At 46.2% G+C, this 24262-nt stretch overlaps 1 protein-coding gene across 12 annotated transcripts; it reads right to left on the bottom strand.

The window, feature by feature from the left end:
* Positions 1 to 3942: 3942 nt before the first annotated feature.
* ANKRD16 (ankyrin repeat domain 16) lies at positions 3943 to 24148 on the bottom strand. Of its 12 annotated transcripts, XR_004262629.1 has the most exons (9): positions 23268 to 24143; positions 22076 to 22296; positions 20646 to 20688; positions 19189 to 19297; positions 18220 to 18381; positions 16071 to 16149; positions 13548 to 13737; positions 6207 to 6348; positions 3943 to 4686 (listed from the first exon to the last, which is right to left on the bottom strand). XR_004262629.1 is itself a non-coding variant. In XM_032258201.1 (8 exons), exons 1-7 carry the CDS (start codon positions 23579 to 23581, stop codon positions 6254 to 6256), a joined length of 1023 nt encoding a protein of 340 aa, XP_032114092.1. In that variant the 5' UTR covers positions 23582 to 24145; the 3' UTR covers positions 3943 to 4686; positions 6207 to 6253. The 12 variants fall into 12 exon arrangements, 11 of the variants coding, with proteins under 11 accessions (XP_032114092.1, XP_032114087.1, XP_032114091.1 ...); XM_032258201.1 differs by lacking the exon at positions 13548 to 13737 and having other exon boundaries at positions 23268 to 24145; XM_032258196.1 differs by lacking the exon at positions 6207 to 6348.
* Positions 24149 to 24262: the final 114 nt, after the last annotated feature.

Genomic DNA, 24262 nt, shown 5'->3' with positions numbered 1-24262 from the left:
ACCCAAATTTTGTCATCATTTAAAATTATGTGTCGAGCTAATTAATTATAAAAAGGACTCTTACAAATCAACAAGACAATGCAATGATCAAAAGATAAAGCAAGAACTGGTTTCATTAGTGGCCCGTCAGTGGCCTCTGTGTCCAGGCTGTGAGTTCTGCCCTCCTACAATCATTCTGGACATGGCCATGCCTTGCTTTGGCCAATGGGATGGGAGCATCTACACAAACAGAGCTGAGATTGGAAACACATTCAAGTTTCTTTCCTCTCTTGAATCCCTGCCACTGTTATGAAAATTAGCCTGGTCTAGCCTGACGGAGAAACCATGGGGAGCAGAGCCAGCTTGGTCCAGCCAAGGCCATCCTATACCAGCTTAGCAAGCCACTGGCTGACTGGACGCAGGAGTGAGCCCGGCTATAATGGCCAATAAACAGATCTAAAAATCTTCATTCTCTTTTTTTTTTTTTTTTTTTGAGACGGAGTCTCACGCTGTTACCCTGGCTGTAGTGCAGTGGTGTGATCTCGGCTCACTGCAATCTCCGACTCCTGGGTTCAAGCAATTCTCCTGCCTCAGCCTCCCTAGTAGCTGGGACTACAGGTGTACACCACCACACCCAGCTATTCAATCTGATTCTTACGAAATGCAAGGTCAGGTGTGGTGGCTTAAAGAGGCCAAGGTGAAAGGATTGCTTAAGGCCTGCGTTTGGGACCAGCCTGGCCAACACAGTGAGACCCCTACAAAAGTGAGATCTCTACAAGACTTTTAAAAATTAGCTGGAGAGGTGGTGCATAACTGTGGTCCCAGCTGCTCAGGAGGCTGAGATGGGAGGACTGCTTGAGCCCAGGAGGTCAAGGATGCCGTGAGCTGTGGTCAGAACACTGCACTCCAGTCTGGGCAACAGAGCAGGACTTCTTTTTTTTTTCTCTAAAAAAAAAGAAAAAAAAGAAATGCAAAATTAAAATCATGAGGTGTTATATAAAGTGTGATACCATGGCTGGGCATGGTGGCTCATGCCTGTAATCCCAGCACTTTGGGAGGCCGAGGTAGATGGATCACCTGAGTTCAGTTTGAGACTAGCCTGGCCAACATGGTGAAATCCCATCTCTACTAAAAATACAAAAAAATTAGCCAGGCATGGTGGTGGGTGTCTGTAATCCCAGCTACTTGGGAGGTTGAGGCAGGAGAATCGCTTCAACCTGGGTGGTGGAGGTTGCAGTGAGCCGAGATCGTGCCACTGCACTCCAGTGTGGGTGACAGAACAAGACTCCATCTCAAAAAAAAAAGTGTGACACCACGCAGCTTTGGTAGTGGGTGTGCCTGGGAAGGAATCTTGGCAAAAGCGAGTGATATAGATATCTGTGGTGTTCAGGACCCATCCCAGCCTCCTGTGCATGTAAGCCCCACACTGCAGACACAGGGAAGTTGCCAGCTACATGCCCGAAGCTCCTGTAGGTCCAGATTTTGAGATGTGAGTTGGATTCTGCTAATGGCTTGAGTTTTGGAAGGTAGAGGCGAAAGCTGTCATTTCTGCTTTCACTGGCAAAGGCTGCAAGTGATTTTCTGTGGAGTGTTCTCATCATTTTGGCCTCTAACTGCGGCAGAGGAAGACAAGCTTCTGCAGTTGGAAGCGGAGCCAACAGCTTCCTACACTGGCAAAGATTTTCCTATGAGGCCGGGCGCGGTGGCTCACGCTTGTAATCCCAGCACTTTGGGAGGCTGAGGCGGGTGGATCACGAGGTCAAGAGATCGAGACCATCCTGGTCAACATGGTGAAACCCCGTCTCTACTAAAAATACAAAAACATTAGCTGGGCATGGTGGTGCGTGCCTGTAATCCCAGCTACTCAGGAGGCTGAGGCAGGAGAATTGCCTGAACCCAGGAGGCGGAGGTTGCGGTGAGCCGAGATTGCGCCATTGCACTCCAGCCTGGGTAACAAGAGTGAAACTCCGTCTCAAAAAAAAAAAAAAAAAAAAGATTTTCCTGATTGAAAAGGCAGTTCTTTTTGAGGCCCAGGTCTGAAGAACAACCCTTGATATTGTCCCTTGTCCCTGAAAGTTCAACGAGATCTATTCTCAAGCCTTCCTGACAATTCTGCGCACCATTAGGACCCTGTAACAAATCTCCTTCTATGTTAGCTGGCTGGAATGAATGCTACTCTCAGCTAACTGAACTGTGACTGATACAGTTAGCAACCTAAAAAAATGCACAGATCCTTTCATCTGCTTCTAGGAATTTATCTTCTGGTCATTCACAGAAGGACACAAAGATGTATCCATGGCACAGCTGTTTATAATAACTTAAAACACCCCAGAATGTCCTAAAACGTCCAGAAGTAGGAAGCAGCTTAGCCAAATTGTGGCACATCTGAAAGATGGACTATCAGAAAGAATGCACCATTACGCAAAGTTAAAAAGAATGAAGTAGATCTTTAAGAACTAATAAGAAAATAGAAATGACAAAACAAAAAGAACGAACAATGCACTATGTTAAAAGTTGCGAGAGTATGGATTACATGATCCTACTTGGAATAAATGATCTTATTTGTACTGTCTGAATTATTTTTCACCAGGAGCAAATATTTTAGAATATAAACTCACTAAAAATGGAATAAAGTACATGACATCATATATAACCTTATTCAAATCCAAGGATAATTCCTTGAAGGTGTACCACATGTAGGAGCTGTGCACAGCCTTCTGGGGTTTGTGAGTAGGACCCACGCTGGGTACAGTGGCTCACTCCTGTAATTCCAGCACTTTGGGAAGCTGAGGCGGGTGGATCACCTGAGGTCAGGAGTTCAAGACCAGCCTGGCCAACACAGCGAAATTCTGTCTCTACTAAAGATACAAAAATTAGCCGAGAATAGTGGTGGGAGCCTGTAATTCCAGCTACTCGGAAGGCTGAGGCAGGGACCCATGAGAGCCCATGGAGCCAGGGATGTGGCAGGATCACTGGCTGTATAGGGGCAGCTGAGGGTCCCTGCCTGAGGTTTTCTCCACCACGGGCAGCTGCTCTGGGATAGTAGGTAGAAAGTTAGAATTCACTAAGATGGACAAGCTTGTCCAACCCATGGCCCACGTGGCTTTGAATGTGGCCCAACACAAATTTGTAAACATTCTTACAACAGTGAGGTGTTTTTTTTTTTTTTTTTTGAGACGGAGTTTCGCTCTTGTTACCCAGGCTGGAGTGCAATGGCGCGAACTCGGTTCACCGCAACCTCCGCCTCCTGGGTTCAGGCAATTCTCCTGCCTCAACCTCCTCAGTAGCTGGGACTACAGGCATGCGCCACCATGCCCAGCTAATTTTTTGTAGTTTTAGTAGAGATGGGGTTTCACCATGTTGACCAGGATGGTCTTGATCTCTTGACCTTGTGATCCACCCGCCTCGGCCTCCCAAAGTGCTGGGATTACAGGCTTGAGCCACCGCGCCCGGCCTGAGGTGTTTTTTTAAAGCTCATCAGCTATCCTTAGTGTTAGTGTATTTTATGTGTGGCTCAAGGCAATTATTCTTCTTCCAGTGTGGCCCAGGGAAGCCAAAAGATTGGATGCCCTGCTTTTGGAGGTGAGGGATGTGTTTACTGCTTTGACTGTGGTGATAGTTTCCTGGGTGCACAAATATGTCTGAATTCATCAATTCAGATCAAGTGTTTCCCCCTGAATCACCTGACCTGGGGGACAGAGTTTGCAGTGAGCCGAGATCACACCACTGCACTCCAGCCTGGGAGACAGAGCAACACTGTCTCCAAAAAAAAAAAAAAAGTAACTCACCTCCAGGGACACAAGACTCAGTGGCCTTGACTACCACATTCATAAATAGTTCTCTAACTTAAGGTGAACCATGTGATGACTGCTACAACGTGCAAAGCAGGAACAGGGGAGGAGAAATTAATTCTTGTGAATCTGAAAGATGTTTGACTGCTCTGCTGGGCATGAAGAGATTATGCCAAGAGCTAATTTTTTACTAAATGCTTTCTATTCCTGGGTTCTTTGGGAATTGCTGACATTTATTATTTGCTACACACCAGACACAGTGCTAAGTGGCTTAGATGCAATGTCTTTTTTTTTTTTGGTTATCAGATAACCCTGTCTTAAAATATTTTCCTTTGCACTTTTTAAGTAGCTGGGGATTCCATTGCTCCACTGTTGGTATCATCTGCGATACCATCAACATTACAGCTCACAGACTGGGCAGTTCCCAGGAATTCTTTAATGGTTCCAGAGAGTTCTCTGGCTAAAAAGACTGGTGCTGCATCTGTTGGCAATGTTGATAATCTCATCAAAAGTGGTGTTTCCACTGTGTTTTTTTGTTTCTTTCTGTCTACTGGTGATTTCTGAGGGTTGTGATGATCAGGGCAGAGGTGGAAGGCACCACCTCACTCCGGGCCTGTCTGTTGTGGCTGGTCAGTTTCACTGTCATCCTCAGACCCTTCCAATCAATGACTGGTGATGCCATCAACAACCATTTTTGGAGACAGACCCAGGGGGCTGACCTTGGGAGCGAGCGCAGATGTGGCACTGACTTTGTCACTGGTGTACCTCAGATATACAACTTTGATCTTGCTGGGGTCAAATGTAGGGCGCTGGGGTCAGTTGAACTCAGCTTCAGGATGACTAAAGAAAGTTGCACTTGGCCTTCTCTGAGCCGAAAAGTGAAAGGTGCCATGTCTTACTCAGGCTCCCAGCAACTCTGTGAAGAAAGTTATTATCATCTCAGTTTACAGATGAAACTGAAGCTCAGAGAGGGCAAGCAGCTAGTGCAAGGTCCCACAGCTGGACTCAGGGCTGCCGGCCACAAGGCCTGGCTCTATATATTGTGCAGTCAGAGAAGGAGATTCCCATGTAGTTGGAAGAGAGGAGGGAAGGGGAGGCTGGTGCTAGATAGTAAAAAGCTGTGTGTTTTGGGCATTTCCCCTGTACCAGACATGGTGCTAAATGACCCTTTTGCTCTGTTTGCCTGGAAAAGTCTCCATCCTAGTGAATTCTAACTTTCCACCTACTATCCCAGAGCAGCTGACTGTGTTGGAGAAAACTTCAGGCAGAGACCCTCAGCTGCCCTTATACAACCGGTGATCCCTCCACGTCCCTGACTCCATGGGTTCTCAACACTTGGCCTCCCCAAAGCAGCGTCCACACCAGCGTTACTTGGGAACTGGGAGACATGCAAATCCCCCAGGAGAGGGAAAGGGGAGCTGCCCTCAATTCAGATCAAGTTTCCCCTGTGCCAGAAGAATCAGTCCTCTAGATGGGTGGGCAGCATGCCACCTGCAGTGACTGTTACTGTGCTGTGCATTCACAAAGTTAGAGGGTAGACCTCATATTAAAAGTTCATATTCGTACCACAAAAAGCCAAAAAAAAGCAAAGGGGCGGGAAGAAACTTTTGGACAAGCTTGTCCAACCCGTGGCCCAGGTGGCTTGAATGTGGCCCAACACAAATTTGTAAACATTCTTATAACAGTGAGATTTTAAGGATAGCTCGTCAGCTATCCTTACTGTTAGTGTATTTTACGTGTGGCTCAAGACAGTTATTCTTCTTCCAATGTGGCCCAGGGGAGCCAAAAGATTGGATGCCCTGCTTTTGGAGGCGAGGGATGTGTTTACTGCTTTGACTGTGGTGATAGTTTCCTGGGTGCACAAATATGTCTGAATTCAGCAAACTGTATACATCAAGAATTTGAAGATTTGTATAACAATTATACCTCAATAAAACTGTTACAGAAAGGAAAAGAACAAAAGTGCAAATTCTTACACTCTACCCTGGACCTATAGGCCCAGCCCCCTGGGGCTACGCAGCCACCTGTGTTCAGACGGTGGTAGCCTGAGAAGCACTGCCCAGGTCTCTGCTCCCCTAACTCCTCAGACCTCCCAGACTGTGTCCTCACTATCGGCTGATCACCTGCTTTCCTATTTCACTGGGAAGATGAAGCACCTAGGAGACACTTGGTGTCTCCCAGCACCAAGTGCGCCAGCTCCTGCTCTGTGCCCTTCTGCTTGGCTTTCCTCTTGAGGCTGGGGAGGAACCGGCAGAGAAACAAACATTTCCCCTCGTGCACAAGAATCTACTCAATGTGGTCTGCAGAGCAGGGACTCTATGGCTGCTCCTGGAAGCAAGCTGGGGTTGCCAGGGGAGGGGGGAAATCTGCATCTTAAAAATTTTCTAATTTCAACTTTTATTTTAAATACAGGGGATACATGTGCAGGTTTGTTACGTGGCTGTATTGCATGATACTGAGGTCTGCAGTAAGGATCGCCTCACTCAGGCAGTGAGAATGGTATCCAGTAGGTAGTTTTTTGACTGGCCCAGCACCCTTCCACCCCTTCCTGCGGGAATCTGCATTTTTTTCAGGATCCCTAGGTTTGAAGGAATCTACATTTTAACAAGACTCTAGGTGCTTCATATGGACATTAGGTTCATTCCTCCTCCTCACTTCCCGTCTGTTGGAGCATTCTCTCAGCAGTCAATCTATAAACTGTAATCTGCTCCATTAAAAAAAAAAAAAAAAAATCAATCCATATCCCTCTCCATTGCTTCATTTTCCAGCTCCAGGCCCTGCTTTCCAATTCTCTCTCAAACCTGCTCTGATCCTTGTCCAGCTCCTCACCGACCCCTTCGCAGAGGCCCCCAGTGCACCCACACAATGAGGTCAGCATTGGCTCTGGGCCTCTCCCTGTGACTCTGCCCAGGCACCAGCCAGTCCTCATTTGCTCCCTACTGCTTTTTTTTTTTTTTTTTTTTCCCGAAACGGTCTTGCTCTGTCACCCAGGCTGGAATACAGTGGTGTAATCACAGCTCACTGCATCCTTGACCTCCTGGGCTCAAGCAATTCTCCCACCTCAGCTTCCTAAGTAGCTGGGACTATAGGCACACCATGTGCAGCTAAATTTTTGTGTTTTTTATAACAACAAGGTCTCACCATGTTGTCCAGGCTGGTCTCGAACTCCTGACCTCAAGCGATCTGACCATCTTGGCCTCCCAAAATGCTGGGATTATAGGTGTGAGCCACCTCGCAGGGCCATTGCTATTTTTAAAATGTTGTTTCAAATGCCCCCAGGGTGTCACTCCCCTTGAGGATGTGCTGGGCCTTCCAGAGTAGGAAGAAGGAAAAAGAGACTGGTTCACCCATGCTAAAGCCAGGAAAGGCACCTGTTGGTAGAAATGCCTACAGGCCCCTCCTGTTGCTGTGCTCAGGCCAGAAGCTGCACAGGGCATGGGCCGATAAACACATCCACTCTCTGTGTTTTCCCAGGAGTGAGCAGGCCTGTCCTTAGTATCAAGGCAATCACATTCTCAGCATGGTGGTAGGAGGCAGGGTTCTGGGAATGCTTCAGGATGGGCTAATCACACAGGCCAATCAAGTTCCTGCCATCACCACAATCAGCAGAGGCCAGCCCTCACTCCCATCTTGTTTCTTTCTCAATCGAAATCACATCACCCTTTCCAACTGAATTGAGTGCAATTTTTAAAAGTGTAAAAACAGCCAAATATAAGTCCACCTTATTATTCATTCTTGTACGAAATGCAATAAACATGCCCCACCCTCCGAGATACTGGCAGTGGACTTTTACCTCCTCCTCACCCTGCTTCTTTTCTTTGTCTGAGAAGGAAATGCTCCTTCTGCATCTGGAGCTGAGCTTTCCAACGGCTTCTAAGCCTACTTCCCAGACTTTCTGCAGGGCCTTGTCCCACAGAACCCTCACTTCCTCACTGCTGGCTTCCTCCCTCTCCAGGCTTCTTTCCCAGTCTACAAACATGCCACACGCTCAACCCCCCATTTACCCTCTCAGAGAAAACTATTGTCCTGTCAAACCACTTTCTTTTCTTTCCTTCACCACACAACGCAGTCAAAGGTGCAGAGTTGCTCAGGCCTCTGCGCAGCCTGTGTCTCCCACCCACTGGTGCAGGTCAACCTTTGCAGATCAGCTTGAATAGCTGTTTCTGTCCCTAACCGGCCACCCTTGCCTCCAGTTGAATTTGACAGAGCTCTACTGATTATTCCATCTACATCTTAAAAATTAAATGGAAACCAATGAAAGAGGCAATACAGAAGATTCAATATGGACAGTAATACAATGGAGCATCAGACAGTCATGAAACACGACATTCACAAAGTTGTAAAGAGCATTAGGATTTGCTTGTAATATAAAGTTAGGGGGCCAAGGATGGGCGCGGTGGCTCATGCCTGTAATCTCAGCACTTTGAGAGGCTGAGGCAGGTGGATCACGAGGTCAGGAGTCAGAGACCAACTTGACCAACATGGTGGAACCTTGTCTCTACTAAAAATATAACAATTAGCTGGGCATGGTGGCTTGCACCTGTAATCCCAGCTACTCAGGAGGCTGAGGCAGGAGAGTTGCTGGAACTCAGGAGGCAGAGGCTGCAGTGAGCTGAGATCGCGCCACTGCACTCCAGCCTGGGTGACAGAGCAAGACTGCATCTCAAACAAACAAACAAACAAAAAAGTTAGGGGTCAAGCAAGATGGCTTACACCTGTAATCCCAGCACTTTGGGAGGCCGAGGCAGAGTTTGAGACCAGCCTGGGCAACATGGTAAAACCCCAGTCCCTAGTAAAAATACAAAAATTAGCCAGGTGTGGTGGAGGGCGCCTGTAGTCCCAGCTACTTGGGAGGCTGAGGCAGTAGGTAGCTACCTCCTGGGTTCAAACTCCTGACCTCAAGTGATCTGTCCGCCTCAGCCTCCGAAAGTGCTGGGATTATAGGCATGAATCCCCATGCTCGGCCCTATATGCATTTTGAAAGACTACGGGGGAAATAAGAGTGGTTCCATCTGGGTGGTGGAACTATAGATTATTTTTGTTTTCTCCTTTACTATTTTCTGTATTTCACAGTAAGCCTTAAAAACAAGTCTGGGAGACTAAAAGGGACATTTTTCTGGTCTGCCACCTACTGGTGGATTCTAGCAATGTCTCGGGTTTATATTAAATTCAGTGCTTGCTCCTCCCTCTTCTTACTGCCTGAGCTCCCTCCCTACAGTTCCCTCCAGCTTCTTTAGCCCGAGTTTTGCCATCTCGTTTCCATTTTGTGATCCTTTCCGTCTTGTCTTGTATTTTCTCACATAATTTTTTTTGGTAATATACGTTAGATCCTCACTATTTTCAAGTGATTACAATTTTTACCTCTTTGCATCTCTTTTCTTCTGCTTAGATTGTGCTTAATAACACACACTCACCATGGCAGCGAGTATGCTTTTAGGACCAGCTGACAGCCCTGGCAGAAGTGGGTCTTAGTTGAGGCAATCAGAAATCCTAGTGAAAGTGTAGTGCCTGCTCTGGGAGGCAGGTTAAGCCACCATTGGCAATCAATGCCCTTGGTCAAATTAGTGACAGCCCCCTGGCAGCCATGTTGAGGTGGAGCTGAGCCTGCGCACTCCTGGGAAAACACAGGGAGTAGATGTGTTTATCAGCCCATGCCCTGTGCAGCTTCTGGCCGGAGCACAAGCAACAGGAGGGGCCTGTAAGCAATTCTACCAACAGAGCTCTCACACTCTCACATCTCTCATTTAAGAGATGGCCGCCACTGTGGTCTAGGAGGAAAGTGTGAGAGCTTTCTGCAGGAGCTGCAGTAGGGATGGTGTGGAACAGGCAGATGAGAGAGCTGCCCAGCAGCTGTCCTCTGCAGGGACTCCTGAAGAGGGAGGACTCATGACTGACTCCCAGCTTTCCCACACGGGTGGGGTGAACTGTGGTGTCATCAACCAAGGCAGGAAAGCAGGCCTATATGTCAGTGGGTCGTGGGGAAGGCTAGGTGTTGAATAAACTGACAGCCTCAGGAAACCCATGCAGAAATGTAAGCAGGCGGTGGAAAGTAAGGGCTAGAGAGAGATCTGAGTGTTACCGACATTAGGGTGTAGCTGAAACCCAAGGCAGGGATGGGAATGCTTCGGGAGAAAACTCAAAATGAGGGAGATGCTGGAGACAGAAGCGGGGACACACGAGCATGGTGGGCTGGCCTGACAAAGGAGTGCAGAGGAAGAGAAGGAAAAGGCAGAAAGAAAAACCCAGGAGTGTGTTATTGCATGTGGCAAGAGTTCAGAAGCAGGTAGTGAACTGAAAGGATCAGTAACCTAAGGGCTAAAGGTGTATCACTTGATATGGCAATTAGGATGTCACTGGTACACAAAAGGAAGAGTCTGCACAGAGCAGTAATAACAAAGCCAGACTGCAGGGGGGTGGGAGGTGCCTGTGAGCTGAGGGCAAAAAGTAGAGACTCTTTGTGAAAGTGTGTATGGGAAAAGATGCTTGAGAGCAAATAATAATGAGAAGGGGCTGCATGGTGCAAGAGTCAGAGGACAAAATGAGACAATCTAGGTAAGAGCTTAGCACTCTAGCCTGCATATAGTAAATTGCAAGTGCTTTTATCGCCCATTAACTATATAATAATTTTAAATTTAAAAGACAAAAATCAGTCCAAGGAGCCGGCATACCAGTGGGGGAGAAAAACAATGAACAAAACAAATAACTAAATTATATTGGTACATTTGTTAACAGCAAATGCTAAGAAGAAAAAATAAACTGGGAAAAGAAGTTATCAAATCTTTGAAGAAAAGGATATAATTTTTGACTGGGAGGCCTGGGCAGGCCTCACTGAGAAGGCGATTTGTAGGTAAAGACCCGAAGGAGGTGAGGAAAGTAACTATAACTAATAGAAAAATATCAATTATCATTGGCACAGCATTCCTCATATACTATTGTTATGGAAATATCTGGTTATTATTCTATTATTGCTACTGTCTTTGTCTCAATTAATGTTCTTTATTTATTTTTTATTTTTTTGAGACGGAGTCTTGCTCTGTCACCCAGGCTGGAGTGCAATGGTGCAATCTTGGCTTACTGCAACCTCTACCTTCCAGGTTCAAGTAATTCTCCTGCCTCAGCCTTCTAAAGTAGTTGGGATTACAGGTGCCTGCCATCACACTGGGCTAATTTTTGTATTTTTTTTTTGAGATGGAGTCTCACTCTGTCGCCCAGGCTGGAGTGCAGTGGCAAGATCTCTGCTCACTGCAACCTCTGCCTCCCGATTAACGCGATTCTCCTACTTCAGCCTCCCAAGTAGCTGGGATTACAGGTGCACACCACCACGACCGGCTAATGGAGTTTCACCATATTGTTCAGGCTGGTCTCAAACCCCTGACCACAGGTGATCCACCTGTCTTGGCCTCCCAAAGTGCTGAGGTTACAGGCATGAGCTACTGTGCCCAGACCACAATTAATGTTCTTATAATCACTGCCATCTCTGGGTGTTTAGTGGTTTCAGCAGTGGCATCCGGTGACCATGGTTTCTATTACAAAGGTGTGTGGAATCCAGGAAAACAGAACGACACGCTGTGTTGTCATCATCAGCTGGTTTGTAAGGTCAGAAGCAAAGCCAAATGGAAGCTGATCATGCATGCAGCTACTGGAAACACAAAGCTGCTCATGTGGTGCTGAGAGGAAAGAGGGCAGTCCCAGGCTGATCTTTCAGTCCCACCTGCACGCCTGAAATATGTGCCCAACAGGACCATCTTCAGACCCAGACGGCATCAATGCAGGCATCTCTGAAGCAACAGAAAAGTGGCAACTGCATCTCAAATCAGTGCAGATGGAGAGAGCGTGTAATTTAGAGGTCACAAGACAGGAGTGTTTCTACCAGAACAGTGATTTGGTGGTTAGAAACAGGAATCTGCTGATGCCATCTGGGAATAATTAAGAGGAACAGGAAATTCTTGCTCTGTGCCAAGCTAAGCCTAACACTGAGAATAAGGTGGGTGTGTAATAAGCATTTGCTGGATCACACTGAACAAGAGGATTCAATGTTGCTTGCAATTGATGCATATTATTAAAAAGACTGATCTCGAGTAATAATTATTCTTTGCAATTCAGAGAAAAGGATCAAAAAAGGAAAAGAAAGAAAAGGAAAAAAAGGAGAAAAAGAATCTAAATGCCTGAGGACTCATCCTATCTTTAATTCATTTTAAGAGGCTACAAAATTTTTTAAAGCTAAATGTCGAGTGTTTCATTCCTTAACAGTCAGAGGGTTCCTTGGGTAGACGGGACAGGATGGAAAACAGGTTTTAAAGGCAAAAAACTCCAATCTTCAACTCAGGTTAACAGAAATTTTGTAAATATCCTAGTTACATTTTTTTTTTTTTTGTTAGACAGAGTCTCACTCTTGTCACCCAGGCTGGAGTGTAGTGACATGATCTCAGCTCACTGCAACCTCCACCTTCTGGATTTAGGCAATTATCATGCCTCAGCCTCCCTGGTAGCTGGGACTACAGGCATGCACCACCACACTCAGCTAATCTTTGTATTTTTGGCAGAGATAAGGTTTTATCATGTTGGCCAGGCTGGTCTTGAACTCCTGGTCTCAACTGATCTGTCTGCCTCAGCCTCCTAAAGTGCTGGGATTACAGGCACGAGCCACCATGCCCAGTCCTTAGTTACATTTTCTAAATGTATTTATTACTGAAGGGGGCCAACACTGAATCTATCTATTAAAACTAACAAAACCCCACAAAATTAAAACTTGATAGCTTAACTAGCAGTCCTTAGAGCATATAAAAGCTTTTATTAATTTCTTGTAAATGCATGTGTAAACAGATTATAAGCATGCCCTCCCTGGTTACAAAACCAAGTGAACCATTGTAATGGTCAAGTAAAAGCCTATGAAGGAAGAAATTAAACAGGCCAATTACATTTTACAGCTCAAGCTAATAGCAATTTATGTTATATTTTTAATATTACCATAGTATTTTATAATACTATGATAATATCATAGTGTTTTATAATTTTTAAAAAATATATTATCGTAGTATTTTATAATTTTAATATTATCATAGTATTTTTAATATTATCATAATATTGTTATCATTTTAATATTATCATTTTTAATATTATTATCACGTAGCAGTTATTATAAGATATTTCAGCTGGGCACAGTGGCTCACGTCTGTAATCCCAGCACTTTGGGACGCTGAGGCCAGTGGAGGTCGCAGGTTTGAGACCAGCCTGACCAACATGGTGAAACCCCATCTCTACTAAAAATACAAAAATTAGCTGGGTGTGGTGCTGTGCGCCTGTAATCCCAGCTACTCGGGAGGCTGAGGCAGGAGAATCGCTTGACTCCAGGAGGCAGAGGTTGCAGTGAGCCAAGAGCGTGCCACTGCACTCCAGCCTTGGTGACAGAACCAGACTCTGTCTCAAAAAAAAAAAAAAAAAGATATTTCATGTATTTATAAAAGTGTGTATACCATATTATATTCATGCATGGTATGTGCTTCTCTAAGGATTCCATAGCCTGACCTCACAAACTATCTATTCTACTTTAAGAGTAAAACACTGAGATATGGACTACAGAAAGATTATGGCTGTGCTCAGGACTTCATAATGTGCCTGTCATGGAGCTGGGAACCCAGCCCCCCGATCACTGGGAAATCCTTAGCAGGAGTGGGACATGCAGGATGGGAGAAGGGAGGAGGAGGAGGAGATGGAAAACTGGCTCCCAACTGGTTTTGCTGAATCTGTGAATGACTTAAGAAGCAAGATATGAATTACCATGTGCTTTATTGCCTCCTCTTGGAAACATCCTATGTCATTGAGCTGTGGCCAAAGCCCCAAAGGACATCTGATCTCTTTGTGAGCTGCTGAGCCAGGGTGCCCATGATGTCTTCAGAATCCTTCAGTCCTGACTGCAGGAGAAATTTGGCGCAGGCCAAGTGCTGACCTGCACAGGCCAGATGCAGGGCTGAGGGGTGACAAAAATCACACAGACTTAAAACAGAACCCCTGGAGCAATACTGACCTCATGAGTTGATAGCGCTCAATAAAAAATCAACTTTTAATATCTTTCATGAGTCACCCTTACAACTTCACCTATTCTAGATCAAAATATTTTTCTTTTTAACCTGATTGGGTTGAAAATAGTTTTAAAGATAACAAAACCAGTTAAAGACCATTTAAGAAACTTATCTAGGCCGGGCATAGTGGCTCACGCCTGTAATCCCAGCATTTTGGGAGGATGAGGCGGGCAAATCACAAGGTCAGGAGTTCGACACCAGCCTGACCAATGTGGTGAAATCCTGTCTCTACTAAAAATACAAAAAATTAGCCAGGTGTGGTGGCATGCACCTGTGATCCCAGCTACTCAGGAGGCTGAGGCAGGAGAACCCAGGAGGCTTGAACCCAGGAGACGGAGGTTGCCAGTGAGCCAAGATCGCACCACTGCACTCCAGCCTGAGTGAGATTCCATCTCAAAAAAACACCAACCTACCAAACAAACAACAATTTATTAAAGCAACCAACGGAACAAGTTAACAAGAAATAGGAGGTGTCCTCCCCATACTCCTGAACACTCTGGAAACACACTTTACATGGTACAGAAAACTTTCTAAAAGGTTTGTTGAATTTGCTTTGTAAATAAAAATATCACCACGAATAAGAATTGTGTAGCCAAAAAAGCACTGTTGAAGAAGCTTCCCACTATGGATATTTCAGCACTGAGGTTCCTGGTATGCTGAGTCCAGGAGCACTGCTGATTCTGCTGCCTTCGCTCCAGCAGGGAAGCCGTGAACCTTCCTGGGCTGAGCATATGCCCTTTCAAGCCCTGGAGTAGTTAGGTATCTGCAAGACTTTGAAGCATTAGAAAGATCCCACTAGGCCAGGCACGGTGGCTCATGGCTGTAATCCTAACACCTTGGGAGGCTGAGGTGGGCAGACCACTTAAGGTCAGGAGTTTGACAGCCTGGCAAACATGGTGAAATCCTGTCTCTATTAAAAATACAAAAAATAACTGGGCATGGTGGTGAGTACCTGTAGTCCCACTACTTGGGAGGCACGAGAATCGCTTGAACCCAGGAGGCAGAGGTTGCAGTGAGCTGAGATCATGCTACTGCCCTCCAGCCTGGGTGACAGAGTGAGACTCCGCCTCAAAGAAAAAAAAAAAAAAAAAATCCCACTAAACCCTTGTGAGATGGCCTTTGGCTCACAGGCTGTTAGAGGGTTTATTCTAAAGTTGAAGTCTAAAGAATTAGCTCTCAGAATATGTTTCTGAATATTCTAAATTAACAAAACAAACATAGTGAATATAGTTCCTAAATATACTCCAAAACAGATGACCTGTGAAGAATTTATACAATACCTGGATAGCAGGTGTCATCATGCCCTAGAAAGAAACTGCTTTTATGACGCATATGTCATTAAGATTTAAAATAATAACAAAAGTTGGGCCAGGCACGGTGGCTCACACCTATAATACCAGCATATTGGGAGGCCGAGGTGGGCGGATCACCTGAGGTTGGCAGTTCAAGACCAGACTGACCAACATGGAGAAACCCCGTCTCTACTAAAAATACAAAATTAGGGGGGGTGGTGGCATCTGCCTGTAATCCCAGCTACTTGGGAGGCTGAGACAGGAAAATCACCTGAACCCAGAAAATAGAGGTTGCAGTGAGCCGAGATCACACCATTGTACTCCAGCCTGGGCAACAAGAGTGAAACTCCCTCTCAAAAAAAACGAAAACAAAACAAAGGTTAACAATAGCAGTTGTAATGAGTGGAGTCATCATCATTGTTATGTTAACAGCAATTGTACCACCGTTTTGCAGAGGAAAAGATATTTTAAGGAAAAGTTACTGAGCTATGAGAAGAATAATATTAAGGCCGGGCATAGTGGTTCATACCTGTAATCCCAGCACTTTGGAAGGCTGGGGCAGGTAGATTGTTGGAGGTCAGGAGTTCAAGACCAGCCTGGCCAACATGGGGAAACCTCGCCTCTATTAAAAATACAAAAATTAGCCAGGCATGGTGGTGCATGCCTATAATCCCAGCTACTTGGGAGGCTGAGGCACGAGAATTGCTTGAGCTGGGAGGCAGAGGTTGCAGTGACCCGAGATCGTGCCACTGTACTCCAGCCTGGGCGACAGAGGGAAACTGTCTCAACAACAACAAAACAACAAACAAACAAAAAAAAAAAAAAAAAAAAAAAAAAGGACAGTATTAAAACCAGTGTTTTAAATATAAAAGTGTATTGGTTATACTCAGCTTACTAATTTCCAAGGCATATATAAAATTAAACGGTACCTGATCGATTTTTTTCATCTTTAGAGTTGATGTCAGCTCCAAAGGATAAGAGAGTCTGAATTGTACTTGTATGTCCTTCCTGAATTGAAACAAATTTATTATCACTGTGATGAGGATAAAAGAAAACCTTTTGCAAACCAAAAAGTATTTGAGACAGGTCTCAATGAATTTAAAGAGTTTATTTTGCCAAGATTAAGGATATACCTGGGAGACAGGTCTGTGTCTTTCTCCAAAAATGATTTTGAGGGCTTTAACATTGAAAGGGGAAAAGAGGGCTGGAGTGAAACGGAGGAAGTTATGGTCACATTACTGAATTTACTGAATCCACGATGCAAGATAAAAGGGGCAGGCTGGGGGAATAGGCAATAGTATATTAAATATCTGTTTCCACTCAGTAAATTGGCGCTTTACATAAGATAAGATGAATATAGCTACCTGTGGAAATATTTAACCCTTTATCTGTAGCTATCTGCTCAGGAACAAAAGGAAAGGCAGCTCTCTGCATGACTCAGCTTTCAGTTTAATTTTTTTTTTTTTCGGCAGAGTTGGGAGTCCCAGGTTTTTATTTTCCTTTCACACTGTAAACACAGACGCTAACACATATTAGGCACGTTTTCTAAAAGAGTCAACTGCCAGAAGTGAATTTTCATATCCTTTTTTTTTTTTTTTTTTTTTTTTTAAAGAGACAGGGTCTCACTATGTTGTCCAGACTGATTATGAACTCCTGTGCTCAAGGGATCCTCCCACCTCAGTCTCCCAAAGTGTTGGGATTACAGGTGTGAACCACTGCGCCCAGCCAAATTTTCGCATCTAAAGTAAGAATGATACAAATTTTTGTATCACTCTCAATTCTAGTATAAATCATTAAATATTTTGATGACATTTAATTATTATAATATAGATGATCAACTCTGTGAGCCAAATTACTGACCCAATGCAGTTACTTTCCATCACTGTGAGCAGTATATAAATCTTGTGATTTATACAGAATCCACAACTCTAAAATATTCCAAGCAAATATACACTTGTTAAAATCTTCAGGACAGAGATAAACTAGAAAAGATCATGACCTCTCATAAATGGGAATTCCTATTATAGCTAGCGGGATATTATTTAAACATTGTATTTTATAAATATAAAATATTTATAAATCAGTTAAGTCTGCTACTATGTAATAAGACTACAATTAAGGTTCCAGGTTCACTCTTCCTGTAAGACGACCCTGTAGCCACAGAGCACTCAGCCTATCCATGTGCATCTACCCAGCTTCGGCACAAGCAGGACATCAGGCAGGAGAAAGTGGTTGATTAAAAAACAAATAGGCTGGGCACAGTGGCTCACACCTATAATCCCAGCACTTTGAGAGGCGAAGGCAGGCGGATCACTAGATCAACAGTTGGAGACCAGCCTGGCCAACATGATGAAACCTCGTCTCTATTAAAAATACAAAAATTAGCTGGCTATGGTGGCATGCATCTGTAATCCCAGCTACTCAGGAGGCTGAGGCAGGAGACTCGCTTGAACTTGGGAGGTGGAGGCTGCAGTGAGCCGAGGGGACACTGCACTCCAGCCTGGGCGACAGAGCAAGACTCCATCTTGGAAAAACCAAATAAAGGCATAGAACCATAGATAATGTTAAAGATAATAGGTAAACCGTTCCTAGCATTTAAAATAGCTACTTTTCCAGTGAAAATGTTTGCTCATCTTCATATTTAACACCCCAGAGAGCCTGGTAAATGCAATTCTCTTGCCCTGGTTGAAGATTTCTTAACTTCTGAAATTCAGTGTAAGAATAGAGAGCCAGGGAGGGGGTTGCCAAAAAAAAAAAAAAAAAGAAGAGAGAGCCAGGAATTTCATATAATGGGTATTTACGGCTTCAAATAACATTAATTCTGAAAACAAAAACGTGTGTGTGAGGGGGAGGCATTTTATAGAGTAAAAGGCTTTTTTAGAAGTTTTTGCCTAGAAACAAAATAAAGTCAGGTTTCTATTTAAAGAGATAAAGGTCTTCAGAATCCTGACCATTTCAGGAGAATATCATGGGCAATTCTTCCATAGAGACGAAAGAAACGACGCTACAGAGCTACCCAATCAATGGAGTAAGGCAAGCCTGGGGGAAGCTGGGATGCCGTCATAAGAAGTAACAAACCTTAGCTGCATAATGAAGTGCTGTGAGGTGGGTTGATGTGGCTCTCACATCTACATCAATGCCAAGTTCGGAGACCAAGAATCGGATGGCTTCGTCCTGCCCTGTGACGGCTGCCCTGTGCAGAGCCTGGGCACCCAGGCTGTCTTCTGCTGAAAGACAAGCCTAGCCGGCAGAGGAGAGAAAGGAGCAAAGGTCAAAATTAAGAAACAGGGAAACTTAGAACTGGGCACCTGCTGGCACTTCAGCAAAACTGAGCTGTTTACACACAATTCTCTGGGCAGAGGATACGTGGCTTTTGTCTGATTCTCAAAGGACTCTCTTTTTTTTTTTTTTTTGAGACAGAGTCTCACTCTGTCGCCCAAGCTGGAATGCAGTGGCACGATCTTGGCTCACTGCAACCTCTGCCTCCTGGGTTCAAGTAAGTCTCTGCCTCAGCCTCAGGTGTGTGCCACCATGCCTAGCTAATTTTTACATTTTTAAAGATGGCTTTTACCATGTTGGCCAGGCTGGTCTCAAACTCCTGACTTCAGGTGACCCATCTGATCTGGCCTCCCAAAGTGCTGGGATTACAGGCATGAGCCACCACGCCTGGCTCTCAAAGGGCTCTCTAATCAAAAAGATGGTTACGCTTCAATGTTCCAGGCTATGGTGCCAAAAGCACTATGAGCAGAGACAGTTTGTTGTTATTATTGCTATCAAACAGCTACCATTTACTGAACGCTTTGCTAACTGCTTTATGTACGTTATATTATTTAATCCTTATAAAACTTTCTGAAGAAACTAAATTTGTCTCCATTTTACAGATGGGAACACTGATGCTTAAAGGGGTCACCAGGTCCCAGAGAGGGAGTATGGAGGGGCTGGGAATGGAACATGGGATCTGAATAACAATGTGCTCTGCTTATCCTGTGACATAATGTTTGTAGGAAGAACCAAAAGAAAAGAATAAAAACAAAACCATTTCGATACCCCATGTTCATTGAGGAGCAGCCTAGCGATGTCGATGTGACCACACTGGATTGCGTCCATCAAAGGGGTGACGCCACAGTTGTCTCTGCAGTCTGGTTCATATTGGCACCTGGAGCCAGAAACCCAAGTAAGAGCTAAGAAAATTTACCACCTTAAACCCAGGGGACAGTTGATACCTGATTACCTGCAGATGGACTGCATGTGTGCAAACAACCTGTGAGTGTGGAGCTCTCTCTCTCTTTTCCTCCATCTGTGTCTAAACTGAGGACTAGGCCTTCAGGAGCGTGATGGTCTTCCCCAGCAGACCAGCTGCTCCTCTGACCTTCTCCATCCCATTTGATGGCACTTGGTATCTTCAGCTTCCTGCACCAGAGGCCATGAAGTCGTCTCTTGCCACTGCCTTTCCCTCATCCTTCATAATCAAATGATTACCCCCATCCCTCAATTCCACAGCCAAAATATTTAAGACATCTGTGTCCTGGCCAGGCATAGTGGCTCATGTCTGTAATTCCAGCACTTTGGGAGGCTGAGATGGATGATTCAACTGAGGTCAGGAGTTCAAGACCAGCCTGGCCAACATAGCAAAACCCCGTCTCTACCAAAAACATAAAAAATTAGTTGGGTGTGGTGGCGTGCGCCTGCAATCCCAGCTACTTAGGAGGTTGAAGCAGGAGAATGGCTTGAGCCCAGGAGGTGGAGGTTGCAGTGAGCTGAGATTGTGCCACTGCACTCCAGCCTGGGCAACAAGAGCGAAAGTCCATCTCAAAAAGAAAAAAAAAAGGAAAATCCTTAATGTGGCTGATAGTATTCATTCTCCCTCCACTTCATTGTTCAGGCCGCAGTATATTCTAGACACCTTTCGGTTTCTTAAACGTACCACACTTTTTCCCAGTTCGGAGCATGCATGGGTGCTGTTATTGTTGTCTGGAATACTCCCTTGCTCACACTTCAGCTAATTTATTTTTCTCCTTCAGGTCACAGCTTAAACATTAGCGCTGAGATTCTTTACCCTTAAGCCGAATTGGGTCTTCCTGTTATTTGTTCTGTAGGGATCCTGCAAGTCCTTGTAATGCACACCAGACTTTTGGGACTCTTTCACGGTCTGTCTTTCCTGCCAGTCTTGTGTGTTTTAGGAGGGTAGAAACTACGCGTGTCTTGCTTCTGTTGTGGCCCCTGCACCTGATACAGGGCTTACTTTATATTAAGCACGAAATGAATGTATAAATGCTTGTTGAAAAAAACAGAAAAATGGATGATTTTGCCATTGAAAATATTTTCCCCAGATATTTGTAAATTATTTTTGTTTCATATTCTTTATCTGCTTATGTCTTTTGTTCATTTTTCTTTTGAAAGCCCAGTTTCTTTCTTAAAAATCTATCTGAGCTCTTTATGTAGCACTGATATTAACTCTGTCATAGTTAGCAAATATTTTCCCCCATTTGCTGTATTATTCTTACCTCTCAAGAAGCACCTTGACTGCCTCTAAATGGCCATGCATTGCTGGGAGGAGAAAGCTGAGAATTAGAGCTTTTTAGTGCACATATAAAATGCTTCCTGCCACCTGTCTCTGTTCTCTGCCCCATTCTATTAGTAACAACTTACAAGGAGTCATTAAATTGGGTATGCTGTTACTACCAGACAAAAATAAACATTTAACGGAAGTGGTGAACAATAATGTTTTCACTTTACATGTACACAGCCAACACCTGATTATCTTATCTTTATGGGTTTATATGCACTTTCACGGGAAACTTTCAATCCTAAACTTACACTTCTGTGTTGCAAATCCCCAAGGCTAGTCCATTTTTTCCCAGGAATTTCAAAACATTGTAACAGCAATCCATGACCAAATAGCCTGGAATTTAACTCCCCTACTAAAAGTAGCTATACTTAAATGTTATGACTATTTGTTTTCCACTATTATGGGTGAATGATGGAGTGCTGATTGCTTCTCCTGCGGAAAACTGGTCAAATAATTCATCAGCTAAAAAAAAAGTTTCCTACTTATTTGAAAGTTTTAGAAAGGATTCCCTGGTCACTAATTGCCAACTGTGGCTACAGTATAATCATTCTAGATTTTCTAGACTACAGGCTGGGAGCGGTGGCTCACACCCATAATCCCAGCACTTTGGGAGGCCAAGGCAGGTGGACCACTTGAGGTTAAGAGTTCGAAACCAGCCTGGTCAACACAGTGAAACCCCATCTCTGCTAAAAATATAAAAATTAGCCGGGCATGGTGGCATGCTCCAGTAATCCCAGCTACTCAGGAGGCTGAAGCACGCCTGAATCACTTTAACCTGGGAGTTGGAGGTTGCAGTGAGCCAAGATTGCACCACTGGACTCCAGCCTGGGCAACAAAAGCGAAACTCTGTCTCAAAAAAAAAAAAAAAAAAAAAAAAAAAAAAAAATTATTATATTCCAAAAGGCCCCTATGTGTTTTTTTTTTTTTTTTTGATATGGAGTTTTACTCTTGTTGCCCCACGCTGGAGTGCAACGGGGTGATCTTGGCTCACTACAACCTCCACCTCCCAGGTTTATGCCATTTTCCTGCCTCGGCCTCCGGAGTTCTCGAGTAGCTGGGAGTACAGGCAGCTGCCACCAAGCTCGGCTAACGTTTTGCATTTTTAGCAGAGATGGGGCTTCACCATAATGGATAGGCCAGTCTTGAACTCCTGACCTCAGGTGATCCACCCTCCTCGACCTTCCAAAGTGCTGGAATTACAGGTGTAAGCCACCTCACCTGGCCCAACTAGGTGCTCTTATTCTCTGCCATCTGTTTTCCAAAATCCTCCTTTCCCCTGTGGGTGACCTGAAGATGAGGTTGGGCAATGCTGGGTGAAGCACCCACATCTGTGTACCTGCATGCCTGCAGAACTGTAGGCTGTACCTGCAGTGTGCAGAGGAGTTCTTCTGATTTTGCTCTCTGTCTTCCAGGCATCTGGGCAAACAGTGAGCAGGTACTGGAGGATCAGAGGGTCACCTTCTCGACTGGCAATGTGGAAACTGTTCCAGCCATCTTTGTTCTTCAGGAGTGGATTAGCGCCATGTTCCACCAGGTCCTGGATCACCCCCAGGTTCTTCCTTGTGCAGGCCATCATCAGAGGAGTCCTAAGGCCAACCAGGAGAAGCTGTCAGATGGAAGCAGCTGAGACATGAGAAGCAAGAGGCCAGGTCTTCAAAACACATATATCCTTTGCACAGATGGAAAACCTAGAGGATTCAGGGGTCTGGGAGGCAGGAAAACAGCTTTGACTGGCAACGTCTGTGCCTTCTGTGAAGACACTGGGAGAAATAATAAGGGTAAAATGATTGTTACGAATGTGTACCTAGAGGAGGGATACCTGGGAGACAAAGCTGCTTAGGAGCTAGTTCACAGGATAGCAGTGAATTGGGACAGAGCTAAGAAAACCCACAGAAAACCCTCAAAACATAACCAGGTCTATTCCCCTGCCCCAGTGGGTAAGATGTAGTTCCCTATTTTCCTGAAGAGGTTCACACCCTCTAACGAACCTGACCTGTGGAGTACCAAAATCAGTGTCAATCTAACTAACGAAAGGCAATTGGCTTGTATGATGGTGCAGTACAGTGTCTCTGTGGTGGTGGTGGTTATGCAAGGCTACACGTATGGGATACAATGGCACAGTGCTCTACACACACACGTTGAGGGAATAACTGAGGAATTCTGAACAAGGATATTGATTGGAGCAATGTCAACTGAAACAATGCATTGGTGCAGAAGTAACAGCTAAATGTCCCTAGAACATCGCATCCGGAGACTATCTGTAGCGCACACAATTCATTGGTGACATTCTCTTTGATTATATTCTACACTACTCTGTGCTTTAGAAAGGGAGGCGACTGCCCTGACCAGTTAACTCACAAGGGCAGAAGGAGGGACTCTGCAGGTCATCTGCGTTTTAAAGGAAAGTTGGGCAGGCGGTCCCGGCCGCCACGCAGGCCTTGGGTGAGAACTAGGAGCTGCGAACAATTATGGTGCCCAACGGGACGGAGAAGCACAGGGAACTCGCTACGACTTTGCGGGGAGAGGGAGGCGAGGTGTCTCTCCGCCCCGCACCTACCAGTCCGCCTTCTTCAGGGAGTCGACCGCTGCCCCTCGGCCCAGGAGGTAGCGCACGCAGTTCCGGTGGCCCATGGAGGCCGCCTCGTGCAGGGGCCGCTTGTAGTCTCGGTTGGCGGCCTCGATGTCCATGCCCCAGGCCTCGGCCAGATAGGCCAGCACGTCCAGACGCCCGTGGCGCGCGGCGCAGTGCAGGAGGGTATCCCCGGCCGGCCCCGGGCAGCCCGCTGCCGCCAGCGGCTCCTCCTGCAGGGCGCGGAGCCGGCCCTCCTGCACCAGCCTAAAGAGGCGCCGCGGATCCCGCGGCCGGGCCATCGCCGCGGCTTGGGCCAGGCTGTGCGCGGCGGCGGGCGGGACACCGGCGGCCGGGCAGGGAGAAGCCGAAGGCGAGGGGGACCTTCCGCCTCTTCCCGCGACCCGCCGCGCACCGCCCCGCGCAACCGGGTCCCGGCAGAGCAGCCCCCTCACGCCTCCGGCCTGGTCTCCAGGCGGGCGGCCCCCTCACACTCCCCGGCTGCCCCGCGTGGGAGAAGCCGCAGTCCCGGGCTCGGGGCGGTTTTTCCTCAGAGACAGGGCGGTCCGGGGTGACCACGCTCCAGGGGCGCGGAGGGACCTGGGGACCAGAGAGCGCTCGCGTCCGCCATCCTGAAGCTGTCGCGGCCCGCGCGTGATTCGGCGCTGAACATGTGAGAGAGTGGGGAGCGCCGCTCCTCCGCGAATTCCCGAAGCGGAGGGTCTGGGAGGGCGTGCACGGCCTCGTCTCACGCCGGCAGGGTGGCTCCAGAGTCAGCCGGGCCGGAGCGTGACCAGCCCCGCACGCTTCCGCAGGGACGCCCCAGCCTCCAGCTGCTCGGGGCCGGCGTTCCAGCGCTCCGCCCCCGTCCCCGCCCCTTGACGGCCGCAGCTCCGCGGGGACCCGGGGAGCTCGAAGGAACTCTGGGAAAGTTTCCTCGCTCCTCCTCTGCCCGAGCGGAAGCGCAGATGGGGCGTGGCCCG

This window comes from Sapajus apella, unplaced genomic scaffold (genome assembly GCF_009761245.1).
Source record: "Sapajus apella isolate SASKATOON/1434 unplaced genomic scaffold, GSC_monkey_1.0 scaffold100, whole genome shotgun sequence".
Classification (NCBI taxonomy): Eukaryota; Metazoa; Chordata; class Mammalia; order Primates; family Cebidae; genus Sapajus; species Sapajus apella.
Note: the sequence above shows the minus strand (reverse complement) of the source record. Positions and strands in the feature narration are given on the sequence as shown.

Coding starts and splice junctions, on each gene's coding strand:
- ANKRD16 (XM_032258196.1), bottom strand. CDS start 23,581: ATGGCCCGGCCGCGGGATCCGCGGCGCCTCTTTAGGCTGGTGCAGGAG. Junction 22,297..23,267: donor TCCCTGAAGAAGGCGGACTG/GTAGGTGCGGGG, acceptor GGTTGGCCTTAG/GACTCCTCTGATGATGGCCT. Junction 16,150..18,219: donor CACTTCATTATGCAGCTAAG/GTTTGTTACTTC, acceptor GTTTCAATTCAG/GAAGGACATACAAGTACAAT.